The sequence below is a fragment of the Podarcis bocagei genome (genome assembly GCF_964188305.1).
Source record: "Podarcis bocagei genome assembly, chromosome: 2".
Lineage (NCBI taxonomy): Eukaryota > Metazoa > Chordata > Lepidosauria > Squamata > Lacertidae > Podarcis > Podarcis bocagei.
The window spans coordinates 116,602,699-116,616,862 of record NC_138126.1 but is presented as its reverse complement, the minus strand read 5'-3'; the positions used below and the strand labels follow the sequence as shown (position 1 = coordinate 116,616,862).

The 14,164-nt window shown below is 46.8% G+C and overlaps 2 protein-coding genes across 6 annotated transcripts in view; one reads left to right on the top strand and one right to left on the bottom strand.

The window, feature by feature from the left end:
- The window catches only part of LOC308580216 (uncharacterized protein), a 161,792-nt gene that overhangs the window by 74,383 nt on the left and 73,245 nt on the right, over nt 1-14,164 (top strand). The gene's annotated exons all lie outside the window — the stretch shown is intronic.
- Nucleotides 5,549-14,164, bottom strand: part of LOC308580168 (uncharacterized protein) — a 12,833-nt gene continuing 4,217 nt past the window's right edge. The window contains exon 2 of the mRNA XM_081181495.1: nt 5,549-8,317. Coding sequence (XP_081037621.1) covers nt 6,039-7,106 — 1,068 coding nt within the window. The 5' untranslated portion in view covers nt 7,107-8,317 and the 3' untranslated portion in view covers nt 5,549-6,038. The remainder of the gene's footprint in view (nt 8,318-14,164) is intronic.

Genomic DNA, 14,164 nt, shown 5'->3' with positions numbered 1-14,164 from the left:
CAATCCTGGTGGGGTTCTTGACTCAACTCTGGCAAGGGGTATTCCTGTGGAAACTGCACATGACGTCTTTGTAGGAGTGCAAATATCCAGAGTGTGGGGTCAGGTGGGATTACTATGAGGAATTATAAAATATTCATCAAGCCATTGTGTCGACGATGAATGCATTGTGTTGACTGGGTTTGAGACATTGTCAGTAATTTCTTATCAAATCCCACAACCCTCTGCATCTCTGGCCATTTCCTCTACTGTCCATTTCTCTTGCTTGACAAGTCACGTACTGTAGGCAGGCATGCTGGGTCATCAAAGACAATGGGCAGTTTCTTTGATGTAGCTTTTCTGATATGTTAATCTTAGGATGTTAATCTGAGGGGCCAGGAAACAGGTCTCACATAAAGGTGATAATGATCGCTGTCCTCCTGGCCATCCTCCTTATCATGTATATTGCTTGTTTATCACCTCCAGGGTTGCTGAATGCACTCTTTTGTAGTTTTCATTCATTTACTCCAAAAGTATGCATGCTTAACTAGTGTTTGTAGTTTAACTTTGTCCCCACGTGGGGTTTGTTGAAATGCTCAGAAGAAATCTGATTGGTTCTTAGAACACTCTGTAAAAAGTTCTTTTGTGAATAAAACGACCTGGGCTGAGGGGTGGAAGGACGCAGAGATTATTATATGCACCCTTCCCAGAGTTTTGCTGGTTCAAGCCTCTGTGTGTATTCTTATTAATCAGAGTTCAATCCTTCCTTTACTTTGGGAACGCCTCACGTCTTATTCAGAGCCACCCCTCTGGCTCATGAGAAAATATGCTGCCTGTATATTTCTGAGAGAGTGACTTGCTCTGTGGCTGCATCCACACCATACATATAGCATCCCAGGAACTCTAGCTTATCCTGTAGCAAGGTTTTTGGTGGGGGTAATTAGAATTAGATCTATTATTTGATTATTGATGTAACCCCCCAAATGTATTTTCTATAGTTATGTTTCCACCTCTATCTTCAGTACATTTTATTTTATTTTATTGCTATGGCTAGTGGCTGATGCAAATAAAGATTCTTCTTCTCTAGCTTACCCCCAAAGCTACAATTCCTGGCACCCTCGACAAACTACACTTCCCAGGTGTATTTTTTTTTTTTGGGGGGGGGGAGTCCTGTACTTTAAATATGCTTTAAGTGTACGGCGTGTACACAATTCCTTCTTGTCAGCAGAGATCTTCCAGGAAGACCCACCTGAATGTCGTGCCACTGGGAACTGTACGCTTGGTGATACAGTGGATTCCTGGCTCGGGAAAGACCTGCCTAAATTTCAGTGGACAGCCACACTGCTGGCCTTCAGCTGAAAAAACATAAAATCTGGCTGTTTTGTTCTGGCCTTTTTTTAAATATACTTTTCAGGTTTTACACTTCACTAATTTTACCATCATTTTAACATTTCAAAACTTGACTTCCCCCCTCTTTCGGCATTTCCTTAAATTTAAACCTTCTGCATATTCAAATTAACTTAATTTGCTCCTTTATTCTTCTTTAAATATACACTCTTATCAAACTGCAGCCTATTACAATAATCCTGCCAATGTTCTTATCTGTTTACAATTTATCTGTAAATATTCAATGAACCATTTCCATTCTTTTGTTTAAAAAACTTTGTAGGCTGAGCCTAGTCCATGCCAGGGAATCGTTGGCCCGCGTCCTCAGATCCAGAGAGAGAGCAAAAGAAAGCACCAGGAAAGATCCTTCTTTGGAGGAAAGCAGTTTATTCTCTGTGCACGAGAGACAGCCAGCAGAATAAGTTCTGGAAGACTGGCTGCCCCGAAATACGCCTCTGCAGACTTTCTTATACCTTGAGAAAGCTCTCTCCCTCCTCCCCCAAAACGCCCTCCAGAAACTTCCCCAATCAACTGGAAAGTTTTCAACTTATTTTTAAAATAGCATGGCATGTCTATATTGCTACTAAGCAGCCCTCCCTACTTTCCCTATACGTGTCTTTCTTAGCGTCCTGCATCCCCTCCTCCCGTCTCCTTCGTATGTGTCTTTCTTATCTTGCATTCCTAAAATAGGAAAGCGAGGGGCCCTTTCTGCAGGTCTGGCTATTTCTAGCTCAGAAATTGACTTAGATTCAAGGTACAGAGAATATCCTTCTTAGGTACAAGGTACAAGGTATAGAAAGCAACCCTTCCCTCTCCCTTCACTCCCTCCTCTTCTTATGAACAACCTAATACTTAGGTTCGTTCTGGGGTAGGGGTCTATAATCTCTCATGAAAGCAATCACGCGAGGTCCCATCATGCGAGACATCATCTTCTCCATCATATTTTGCATACATTGCATCAAGCAGGGCATACAGAAGCAGAAAAGCAATAGAAGCATTATTGGACCTATCACCATAGTAAATATCCTCCCCATCCATCCACCTGGGAAGATGCCGTCCAACCAAGACATATCCCAGCCCTCCCAGGTTTGTACAGGGACATGTGCTACCTTTTCAATGCTTGCTGCCAGATCACGGATAGCCTCGCCATGGTCTGAAATGTTGAAGCAACATGCTCCACCTGTCAGGTTCAGGGCAGCACAAAAACCTCCTTGCTTAGCTAAAATGAAGTCCATTCCCAAACGCAATTGGAGAATAGCCGTTCGGGTTTCATCTAGCTGGGTGGCAACAAGGCAGAGGGCGGTGGCTGTGGCATTGGCCACAATTTCTACCACTGCCTGGAGCCTGATGATTCGATTGAGATTGTAAATGGGCTCTCTGGCGCCTGCTACTAGCTCATCGGGGTTCCAGGAGGCAGGATCATAGTGGGCGATTATCCGCTCAGGTGGCCATTCGTCCTTTCCCCAGGTTTGTTTACTACCCCCCCGCGATGTTGGAGATATCAGCAAAGCGGCGGGTACGATGGGATGGGGAAGAGGGTATCCACATTGGAGGTACAAGAAATGCTGGAAAGCAGACACCATATCCGTTCTGTGGATAGAGGTGATAAGCTTTTGTTCCACAAATCCAATAAATATTACTGCCGCGCTGAGAAGAGGTCCAGCTGGCTCGAGAACTTCCCACCATGAGTGCAAGGTTGGTACAAGCCCCGCCACATTCAGAGATGTCCAAAGGACTACTACATGTACAGTTACATGATGACCGTCCTATAAACCTCGTATAGTTGTAGACGGCATTTCGGGTTTGATTAATACAGAACCATCCAGAGACCCTATAAACTCGTAAAGGAGCTGAATGGTTCCAATAAGGAGTTGGGCGGGATGGACTATATGTATATTGGATCTGAGAACGATTGAGGGGTATGGGGAGCATGGGCATTCCTCCTCCTCCATCTATGGGTCCAAGGGTACAAACTAAACAAGCAGTTTTATTTGTTTCATGGGCTACTATTTCTGCCAATTGAAGCCACTTGTTATAGAGACTCTGAGCCCCCTGTTTTCTCATTTCCTGTGTGGGGAAAATGCTATTACGATTTAAGACCTGGAAGCATTTGGCCTTGGGAATAGATTCTCCCATCATAAATAGGAGAAGGATCATCAAGGGGATGGAGGGGGATCGCTTCCTTCCAAAAAACCTATGGCGCTCGTGCCAACAGAAATACGAGAGCATCCATATGACAAGGGCGGTACATATCACTCCTACCCACCAAACCCAATATCTCCATGGTTCTTCCCACCAATACTCGGGGTTCATTTCTAGTTTTCTTTTACAGCTGAAGGGCCCACTGATACTCGTATTCAACTATTTCCTGGGCCTCAGGGGTAACTTTCCACTTCTCTGCTGAGGCACCTACTATACGGAGCAATTTCCCTACAATCCCTTGTGGGTGGACTGGGCTCTCGTGTTGTCTCTTCAAGATATTATACCCAAAAGGGGCTCCTCCCTCTTCATATATCAGCATGCACCCACAGGAATATGTCCACCCCTGCAATGGCCTGACACTTGGGGTGACTATATCAAGGGGTTCCGGACCCAATACCAAAAGTCCGATTGGTGCCTCTGAATTTGCTGGAGAGCAAGTTTCTACGTTGGGGACGCTGCCCGCAGGCGCCCCTCCCATCCAATTCTTCAGCCGTGCGTGGAGATATCAGCCTCCGGAGTGATATCAGCAGGGCGGTTGTCTACCGGGCGTCTGGAGATGGTCAGCCGAAGGGAATTCTCTGGATCTGGTGTTACTGTCCAGTCTGAAATGGCTTTCTTCACTCGAGTATGGTGGACCCACGGGGTGATGCCGGCAACCTTCACAGCAGTAGGGGTAGAGAGTAGCACAGTGTAGGGTCCCCTCCAGCAGGGCTGTAGGGGGGCTCGCTGCCAGTCTTTTACCCACACTTCGTCTCCTGGCTCGAACTGATGGAACGGTTCAGTTAACACACATGGGGTGCGAGCCTGGGTCCACCTGTTGAGATAAGAAAGAACTCGGGAGAGTGACTGTACATAATTATTCAATTGCACATCTTGGCTAACATATGGAGTTAACATTCTAACATATGGAACTGGTCTCCCAAACATAACTTCAAAAGGTGACAAATGGGTCCGTTTTGACGGGAGACTGCGGACCCTGAGTAATGCCAAGGGCAACATGGTCACCCAATTAGACCCGGTCTCCTGTGTCAGCTTGGACAGCTGATTCTTTAGAGTTCTGTTCATTCTCTCTACTTTTCCAGAACTCTGGGGTCTATAAGCAGTATGCAGCTTCCAGTTGATCTGGAGCGCTTTTGCCAGTCCCTGTAGGACTGCATGAACAAATGCTGGTCCATTGTCAGATCCTATGGACCTTGGCAGTCCATAACGGGGGATGATTTCCCTAAGCAGGCACCTGGTTGCTTCAAGTGCCTTTTCAGTCTTTGTGGGCCATGCTTCAACCCATCCGGTGTAGGTGCACACTGCTACCAGCAGGTAGCGGTGCAGTCCACAACGGGGTAATTCAGTAAAGTCCACGACAAGATCTTCCATAGGTGCAGTTCCACTGTGCTGAATCCCTGGGGGAGCCAGTGGTCCGGCTCTGGGATTATTCTTTTGACACAGCAGGCATTTCCTGGAGATCTGGGCTGCCAGTTGGTAAAGGTGGGCTATATAGAAGCATTTTTCCAGCTGCTTGGTTGTAGCATCTGGTCCTATGTGGGTTGAATCATGGTATCTCTGAGTAACCTGCCGAGAAAGGGACTCTGGAATCCATATCCTGTCATCAGGGGTAAGGTACCATCCTTCGTTGGAGAACGTCAACCCCTGAGCGTCTGCAGTGTCCCTTTCCTGCTTCGTATAAGCTGGCTTGTCAGTAGTGCTTAAAATCTCTTCTGGGACCAGTGCTCCAATAACCGAGGCGGGGGCCAGTTCTTGGGCTGCTTCCTTGGCTACTCTGTCTGCCAATCGGTTTCCTCTGGCCACTTCCCCTGGTCCAGTCTTGTGTCCATAACAATGGATAACTGCCACTGCCTCGGGCTCCCATACAGCATCCAGAAGGTTCAATAAGGCTTGTGGGTGGGCCACCTGGCTTCCTCTGGAGGTAAGCAAACCTCTTTCTTTCCATAAGGCTCCATGGGCATGTAAAGTCAGGAATGCATTGCCATTCCGGGCGGGTTGCTTTCTGCCCATACACCAGGGTTAACTTCTTGCAGGAGGTCTTCTGGAATAATCCCCTCCTCTTCTTCTACCATCATTAAGCGCCAGTGTTCCCTCAAGGGTACCTCTAAGGAGAACTCTCCTGCTTGCCCTGTAGTCATTGTCACTTCTCCTGTCGGTTGGAAGGAAATCTGGGCTTGCAATTTTGATAGCAGGTCTCGGCCCAATAATGGGATGGGACACTCTGGTATATACAAAAACTTGTGTTGGACCACTTGGCCGCCCAGGCGACAGGCAACAGATTGCAAGAAGGGGGCTCTTTGCGATTTGCCTGTAGCTCCTATTATGTTAATTGTTTGCTTGGTGGGCTTGGACACTGGTACTGGCAAAACAGAGTGGGCGGCTCCTGTGTCAACCATGAAGGGGATGGTTCGGTTCCCTGTTTGTATTTTGACCATGGGCTCACGGGAACCTAAATCAGCTGGGCCCGGTCTGTCCTAGTATTCTTCCTCCTCCTCTCTCAGGCTCATCGCGGTGGGCTGTCTTTGGGCTGGAGGGTGCCAGGGAGGTCCCTGTCCACGTCCTCTACCCCTGCCTGTATTTGCAGATGTCCAAGGTCTCAGTTCTTGTCCAGGTCCCACGGGGATTGGGCCTGGGATTCGCTCTCCTCGTCCTCCTCCACCTGAGTGAGCCTGTGGGCATTCTCTTTTCCAGTGCCCTTCCTGCCGGCAGATGGCGCACTGGTTCCTCCCCAGACGGCCTTGCCCTCCTCCCCGGGCACTTCCTCTTTCCTGAGGGGTGAGTGCGGTAGCCTGTAGCACCATCAACTTCTTTGCTTGATACTTCTCCTTTTTCTTTTGTGCCTCTTCCTCCCTCTGATTATAAGTGGTTTGAGCCAGTTCTAACATCCACTCAAGGGTGTGGCCCATGAACCCCTCGTGTTTTTGAATCTTTCGGCGGACATCGGGCGCCGCTTGGGCCACAAAGGCAGCTTTTATGATAGGGGCGTTGGCAGCCTCATCTGGGTCCACAGGAGTATACTGGCGGTAGGCTTCCTTCAGGCGTTCTAAATATGCTCCTGGGGCCTCTTCATTCCCCTGCACTACCTCTCTAACCTTCACAAAGTTGGTGGGTTTCCTAGCTGCCCTTCTCATACCATTTAACACATTCTGGCGGTAGGTAGTGAGGATGTTCTGGCCATCAACAGTCTGATAATTCCAATTCGGGGTATTTTCTGGATATCCTGCTGCCATAGCTGGATCCTGCACTCCCTGCGCTCTCAGGTGTGCTCGGGCTTCAGCATGGATTCGCCTAGTTTCTTCTGTGGTTAGCAGCGCATCCATCAAATACTGCACATCATCAAAGGTGGGATTATAAGTTTTAAAAATCCCTTCAAACAGCTTTATGATCTTCGCTGGGTTTTCCTCAAAGGATGGGTTTTGATTTCTCCAGTTACAGACATCTGCACTTGAAAAGGGTATATGCTGGACCGTGTAGGTCCGTTCTGCTTCCGCTCCATTAGCCCCTGGAGGTCCTGGTGGGTCATAAACCCTTCGGAGGGGCATTACTCCGACCCCACCCTTTTTCTGTGCCTCATGGGACTTATGGAAGGCTGCCCTGGTTGCTGCTTCTATCCATTCCCTCTGCCATTTCTTCCTTTGTGTTGAGGAGCATCCTGCTGCAGCCAACACGTGGGGGCTAACATCCACTTCTTCTGCATAGGGTTGTACATACTGTTGCAATCTCAAAGACTGATACTGAGTCCACTCTCTTCCCTTCTTTGCTAACTCAACCAATCCCTTTACAAATTCCTCATCATCCTCTTCTTCCTCTTCTGATTCATTAGCCTTGGGGGGTTCAGGCTGGGGGCTAGCTCCTCCCGGTGCCTGGGGGCCTGGGTCCAGGGGAGGGGCAGTTGGTGGAGCATAGGGTGGAGGTGGTTTAATGACCCCCCCTCTTCTTCTGGGTCTGGTATCACTGGGGGCTTTTTCCCTGTCGGTCGAACTACACAAACTGTACTTTGTGGGGCGTCGCCTCGGCAGGCTTTCAACCACGATGGGTTCTTTTCTACATTGGTTTTCCAAGTAGAAATGTAGGGGATCTGGTCTGGGTGGACGTTCAAGATATTTTGATACAGTGGGTTGATTAGTTGCAAATCAAAGCTCCCCTCCGAAGGCCAGTTAGTTTGCTGCAAGGGCCAGTCAACCTCACATAATGTTCTCATTCTCTGTTGCCTTAATTTGATTCCCCAAGCATCATGCTTTGTGGCTGCTTTCCAGTTGTTTAAAAAACATTCCAGAGGACTACATTGGCTTGCCCCAGACCCCATTTTCAGATTCTCTGCTGCTAACAGGTTGTAAATTCTTTCACTCTCCACACACTACAGCCTTACAATCGCTCGGCCAAAGGGGACACTAAGCCCTGGCCCACACTTGACAATTCAGTCACTAGAGTATCTGACATACAACATACAACATACAAAACACATCAATATAATTTCAACATGTAACACACTAAACACACCAAAATAATTTCAGCATGCAATACACAAAACACACCAAAATAATTTCAGCATGCAATACACAAAACACACCAAAATAATTTCAGCATGCAATACACAAAACACACCAAAATAATTTTCCCCTCTGTTCCCCTTTTTACCAAACCTTACTGGTGGCACACCACTGCCACGCCCTTTTTTCCCTTCCTGGCTGCACCCTACTGCATAACCAGGTGAGGCTGATCAGGCCTCCCTCTTTTCCCTTGGGCCCACGCCCTTTCCCTTGGGCTTACCGTTTTTCTGCTGCAGATTCCCTTCCCTGGCCAGTCCTCTTTCCTCCCTCGACCTGGGTCCTTGCTCCGGAGCGGTGTGGCTGGTTCCCCCCACAAATTGGCAGGGTGCGCGTGGAGCCTGCAATCGCCGATCGGAGCTGTCCACCAAGGTCGAGCCTGGCTCTCCCCAGCCCTCTGAGGTGGGGCAGATTCCCGGTCAGGGAACCAAGATGTAGGCTGAGCCTAGTCCATGCCAGGGAATCGTTGGCCCGCGTCCTCAGATCCAGAGAGAGAGCAAAAGAAAGCACCAGGAAAGATCCTTCTTTGGAGGAAAGCAGTTTATTCTCTGTGCACGAGAGACAGCCAGCAGAATAAGTTCTGGAAGACTGGCTGCCCCGAAATACGCCTCTGCAGACTTTCTTATACCTTGAGAAAGCTCTCTCCCTCCTCCCCCAAAACGCCCTCCAGAAACTTCCCCAATCAACTGGAAAGTTTTCAACTTATTTTTAAAATAGCATGGCATGTCTATATTGCTACTAAGCAGCCCTCCCTACTTTCCCTATACGTGTCTTTCTTAGCGTCCTGCATCCCCTCCTCCCGTCTCCTTCGTATGTGTCTTTCTTATCTTGCATTCCTAAAATAGGAAAGCGAGGGGCCGTTTCTGCAAGTCTGGCTATTTCTAGCTTACAGTCTCCTTCATATGTGTCTGTCTTATCTTGCATTCCTAAAGTAGGAAAGCGAGGGGCCCTTTCTGCAGGTCTGGCTATTTCTAGCTCAGAAATTGACTTAGATTCAAGGTACAGAGAATATCCTTCTTAGGTACAAGGTACAAGGTATAGAAAGCAACCCTTCCCTCTCCCTTCAACTTGTCATCTTTGATTTCTTATTCTTTTGGTAAGTTTTGCCATTTCTGCATATTCCATAAGTTTTTGCATCCATTCTTCCTTTGCTGGGACTTCTGCTTCTTCCCATTGTTTTGTTCAGGCCTTTGGGCGCCCTTTGCAGCCGTCATTTGATACTACGACTAAATATGCTTTTTATTCCTCAAGGATACGTGTTTTAAACTGTGAGGACTTTGTTCTTTTATTCATGACTCCCCCGGGGATCCAAAGCCGCAGGGCGAGGTATAAATAGCTTAAGCAAAACAAAAGACAGCAAGAAAGCAGATCTCCTCAGGAAACTGAATTCTGGGCCACAGGTACTGTCAGGGCAGGGCTCTGAAGGCAGAAGGCGAGGCCCCTACTCAGTGCCGGATTTCCATATAAGCTAAACAAGCTATAGTTTTTGTTTATTTATTATTTAAGGGGGGGGAACCCTGGATTTACGTTTCCAAAATATAAGATAAAAAATAAAATAAAACCTACATACAGCAACAGTGTTTTGTGTTGTTTTGTAGGCTCCTATGATGTAAGCAATGGCCCCCGCCTGCTAGCCTGCTCCCTAAAATATCACTGGTTTGCTCATTTCAACTATTTGTTGTTGTTGTTTAGTTGTGTCCGACTCTTCGTGACCCCCTGGACCAGAGCATGCCAGGCACTCCTGACTTCCACTGCCTCCCGCAGTTTGGTCAAACTCATGTTCGTAGCTTTGAGAACACTATCCAACCATCTCATCCTCTGTCGTCCCCTTCTCCTTGTGCCCTCCATCTTTCCCAACATCAGGGTCTTTTCCAGGGAGTCTTCTCTTCTCATGAGGTGGCCAAAGTATTGTAGCCTCAGCTTCAGGATCTGTCCTTCCAGTGAGCACTCAGGGCTGATTTCCTTAAGAATGGATAGGTTTGATCTTCTTGCAGTCCATGGGACTCTCAAGAGTCTCCTCCAGCACCATAATTCAAAAGCATCAATTCTTCGGCGATCAGCCTTTTTTATGGTCCAGCTCTCACTTCCATACATCACTACTGGGAAAACCATAGCTTTAGCTATACGGACCTCTGTCGGCAATTACTTTAACAAAATACATACTGTATTTGGTTATGTGCAAATGGCTTTAGATACCTATTAGGTCCATAAATTACCACATAGCATATATTCAACACAAAAAACAGTGACAATTTGTTGTTGACAAAGGACAGCTGGACATACATAAAGGGCCCCATTCCCTTCAGTAGCTTAGGGCCTCATCAAACCTAAATCTGGCCCTAGTCCTACTTGGCAGAATGAGGAGGCCCTCAAAATGTGTTAGGACATGCATGCCACATTTTGAAATAAAGTGAAGAAATGGACAATACCATCTCTAAAGAGTCTGTCCCGTCCCCCTCCGCCAGCTGACTGTTAAGGTCTTGCCACCTGTCCTGTATAACACAGGATTGCCCTGTATTTCAACATAAAATGCTACATCCTGTATCGATACAGTTTTGCCTTGTAATGACCTCTCCCATCTATTGACAAAAAGAAGAGGAGAAGCAGAGGATTTCTTGCTCGAGAAGAAAGGTCTTCAGTCCTTGTGAGGAAAAAAAAAGCTGAACCGGACACCAGGAATACGTTCACCAGGCATCTGATGTTGGGATAAAGGAGTCAGGCATATGTGAGTTCTCTGGTGCTTTGTGTACGTTTGCAGGATTAGGTACTTTGGTCTATACAGTATACAGTTATAATCCCAAGCGGAGCCATTCTGGTTATCTAAATCTGAATTCAGAATAGGAAGAGGCTATTCTGCGAAACCTGTAACCCTCCTGGTGTTGCTGGATAACAGCTGCCATCACAGCTAGCCAACATGGTCCCTGGTGTGTGTTATTATTTGTTAAGTTGTGGGTGAACATATCAGACGACACAGCGATTCTCCAAACAGCTCTTGTATATTCACAGGTCAGAACAGAACTGAACTGAAGGGTTAAGCCAGCCTGCTTATATAGAGCTCCAGTACAACGTAACTGTAACAACCTTCTGTAGCTATCCAATCAGTGAACGTCACTTTCAATCCCTTATTTGCATATGTGGACCTGAACTATCTACAGTATCCCCCTGCTGGCCCAGGGTGAGAACTTCAGTACATAACATTATTATTATTATTAGAATTTATATACCATCCTATACCTGGAGGTCTCAGGGCAGTTCACAGATGGGAGGGTTGCCAAGAGGAAGGTACTGATGTACAGTGCCCACAGCCAGAACTGTCTTTCAAAGCATAAGGAAGTTTCTAGCTCTCCTTGAAAGAGAGGTAAGAAGCAAAATGTTCTGGTATCATCTAAGCAATTTCTGTGAGATGAACTAACCTGGCTGCTTCCACCTTTCAGTGTTTTGAGCAGGGAGTCAGAGCTGTGATTGACAAGTGAGTTGTTTAGAAATCAGAATATAGGAATCCCTGGGCTCCTAAAGAGCTGCTGTTTCCCCCTCCTATTTAGCGAACATTTCTTTCCTGCTTCTGTCTCACTTTTCTAGTCCAGGGAGTCCCTGTGGATTCACCTTCCTTTTCCCCCTAGCAACCAGGATGCAACTTTCTGGTGGTGGGTTTGTCAGAGATCAGGTACTCCCTAGAAGTTATTTTCTGCAAATGCTACACAATAAATGCAGGTGGAACTTAATGAATCCTCAGTCTCCCAAATGGCAAATGCAAACGGTGAAAACTTTGCAAAGTGGCTTAGGCAGGAGCTAAAGATCAGGCAAAGAATTCACTGCATAGTTAACTTAACGTACAATGGTATACAGCACAAGTCTGCCTCATTTGTTTTGAATGAGGCTTACTCCCAGGTAGGAGGGTACAGGATTTTGTATAGGGCTGGCTTTGTGGGGAAAGCAGGGTTATTCTGCCACAACTGGGTATTCCAAGGAGAAATTCAACAGGTTCAGTATTTTCTAGTATGGAAACAGAATCACAGGGAATGCTTTATCCATTCTCGTTCTGTTTGTCAGACATTTTATTACATTTGTGGCCACTGATTAATTTTTTGGGCCCTCCACACTTCCTGCAGTAGAAGACACACATTTGCCTATGGCGCAAAATATATGCGAAGCTTATGGAAATCTGTCTCCTCCTTTTTGCGTGTCGAGGTCCCCAGGTCCACCCCAATAACTCACACATCACACTGAATTTTTTGTTTAAGATTTTTGGCATAATTTTGGCCACAACTTTATTAAAATACAAACATGTGAGTGGTTGCTTAGGCACTGGTTGCGACTATCTGCCTCCACCATGGGGGACAGACTGACATTCCGCACGATGCGAAAGTCAGAATGGGGGAATGCACTTGGGAGTTACGCGGAGCAGGGAACCTGCCCTCAGCCCTCCCCAAATGCAACCAGGAGCTCATTGCTATGGCCCGAGCCCCCTTGGCAGAGTGGACAAGCAATAGTTAGCCCCCAATTCCTTTAATGGAATCCCTTGCAGCAGCAGCATTAGAGGGGTAGGCACAGCCAATCCATGCCCCTCAACCAACCAAACCATAAACCAATGCCTAACCGCGAACCTTACAAGTTGTGACGATTTGCTACGCAGTAGGCAAAAACCAAATGGCCCCAGCCAATCAGCCAGATGGACAAAATTCCTACCGGGCCCCTGCCCCAAGAGCAGACGACCCCGGGACAGGCATAGCAAGGTCAAAGCGAACAACCCTATTCTAGGGAGGGTGGGATGGGCAATCTGATGTACAGGCGAAAAGAGGAAGCCCTAGCCTTGTGCAAGGAGTTTTAGTATTTCTGGCTGTCAATCAATAAATGGCAACATTAACTTCTTCCCAACAAGGGAAGCCCCAATCGCATCAGTGGCCAACGATCAATTAACCCGCCCCCCAACTTTGGAGTGTCCTGGTGGCCCCCACCGCAACATGTGCTCTCCATGAAGGAGAACACGCTTTGCAGGTGGATTTGGAGGGCCCAATCCACAGGCAGAGTCCAGGCAGCAGAAAATTCTTGGCCACAGGTTGTCCATCTCTGCAGCGCTCCTGAAAGCCATTCAAACCTATTTAGAAATACTGGCTTAACAGTCTTAGGCCTTTCATCAGTTCAGCGTTTTTGCAAGTCGGCAACAATTGCTGTGCAAATGACGTGTGAAACATTGTCGAAAATGGAGAGCACATTAGGATGGGGGCTCAATATTAATCTCGCAGACAGTGTGTGTAATAGCAAAGGATTTGAACTGTAAACTGAGCTGGGAGCCTGAGGCAGATGATTCTATTTAAAGGCTTTAGTTTTCCTTGTTTCTCTTTATTGGGGTATTTCTCCACATTATGGCTATGTCCTTTTTTTTTTTACAAAAAAGTTCCGTTGAATCTACCAGGGCAGAAAAATAGACCTATGACTCAGAGGCATGATAAGCCAACAAATGGTTCCGTTAACTTTTTTTATAGCAGCTTTGAATTCTCAGCAAAACTAAAAAGGTTTAACATATCAAAAGGGAGAAGACCTGTGCATAAGGTATATCAAATGAGTTCTGTACTTACAGGAGTATTACGACGCTCGTTATCTGATTGGCTTGGGGATATTTAATATTTAAAATATTGAGAGTGCAATTCTATGCATGTCATACATTCAATGGGTCTCACTCCAAAGTAAGTGTGTTTAGGACTGCAATCTAAGCTTCGTTTCAAAAGAAAGAGATCCTGGAAAACAAATTGTTTTATCAATTTTGTATGATGTCGCATCAGGAGCTCTCTGGGGCATTGTAGTCAATTTTAAATAGCTTCACCAAACTTCTTCAATGCTCATTGGAGCATCGGAAAAGGGAGCCCAGGCCAGACAGCAGCAGAAATGGCCTCAGTTGATGCAGCTCTGATCACTGAGGAGCATAATGTATTCCACAGCAGGGCCACAAATATCAAGTTGCAGTGATGGTTGGTGCCCATTGGGGCTGGTAAGGTGAAAGGCAGAGAGTCCAACAGAAGGTGGAACAAGAACCAATGACAGGAGGGACCACTATG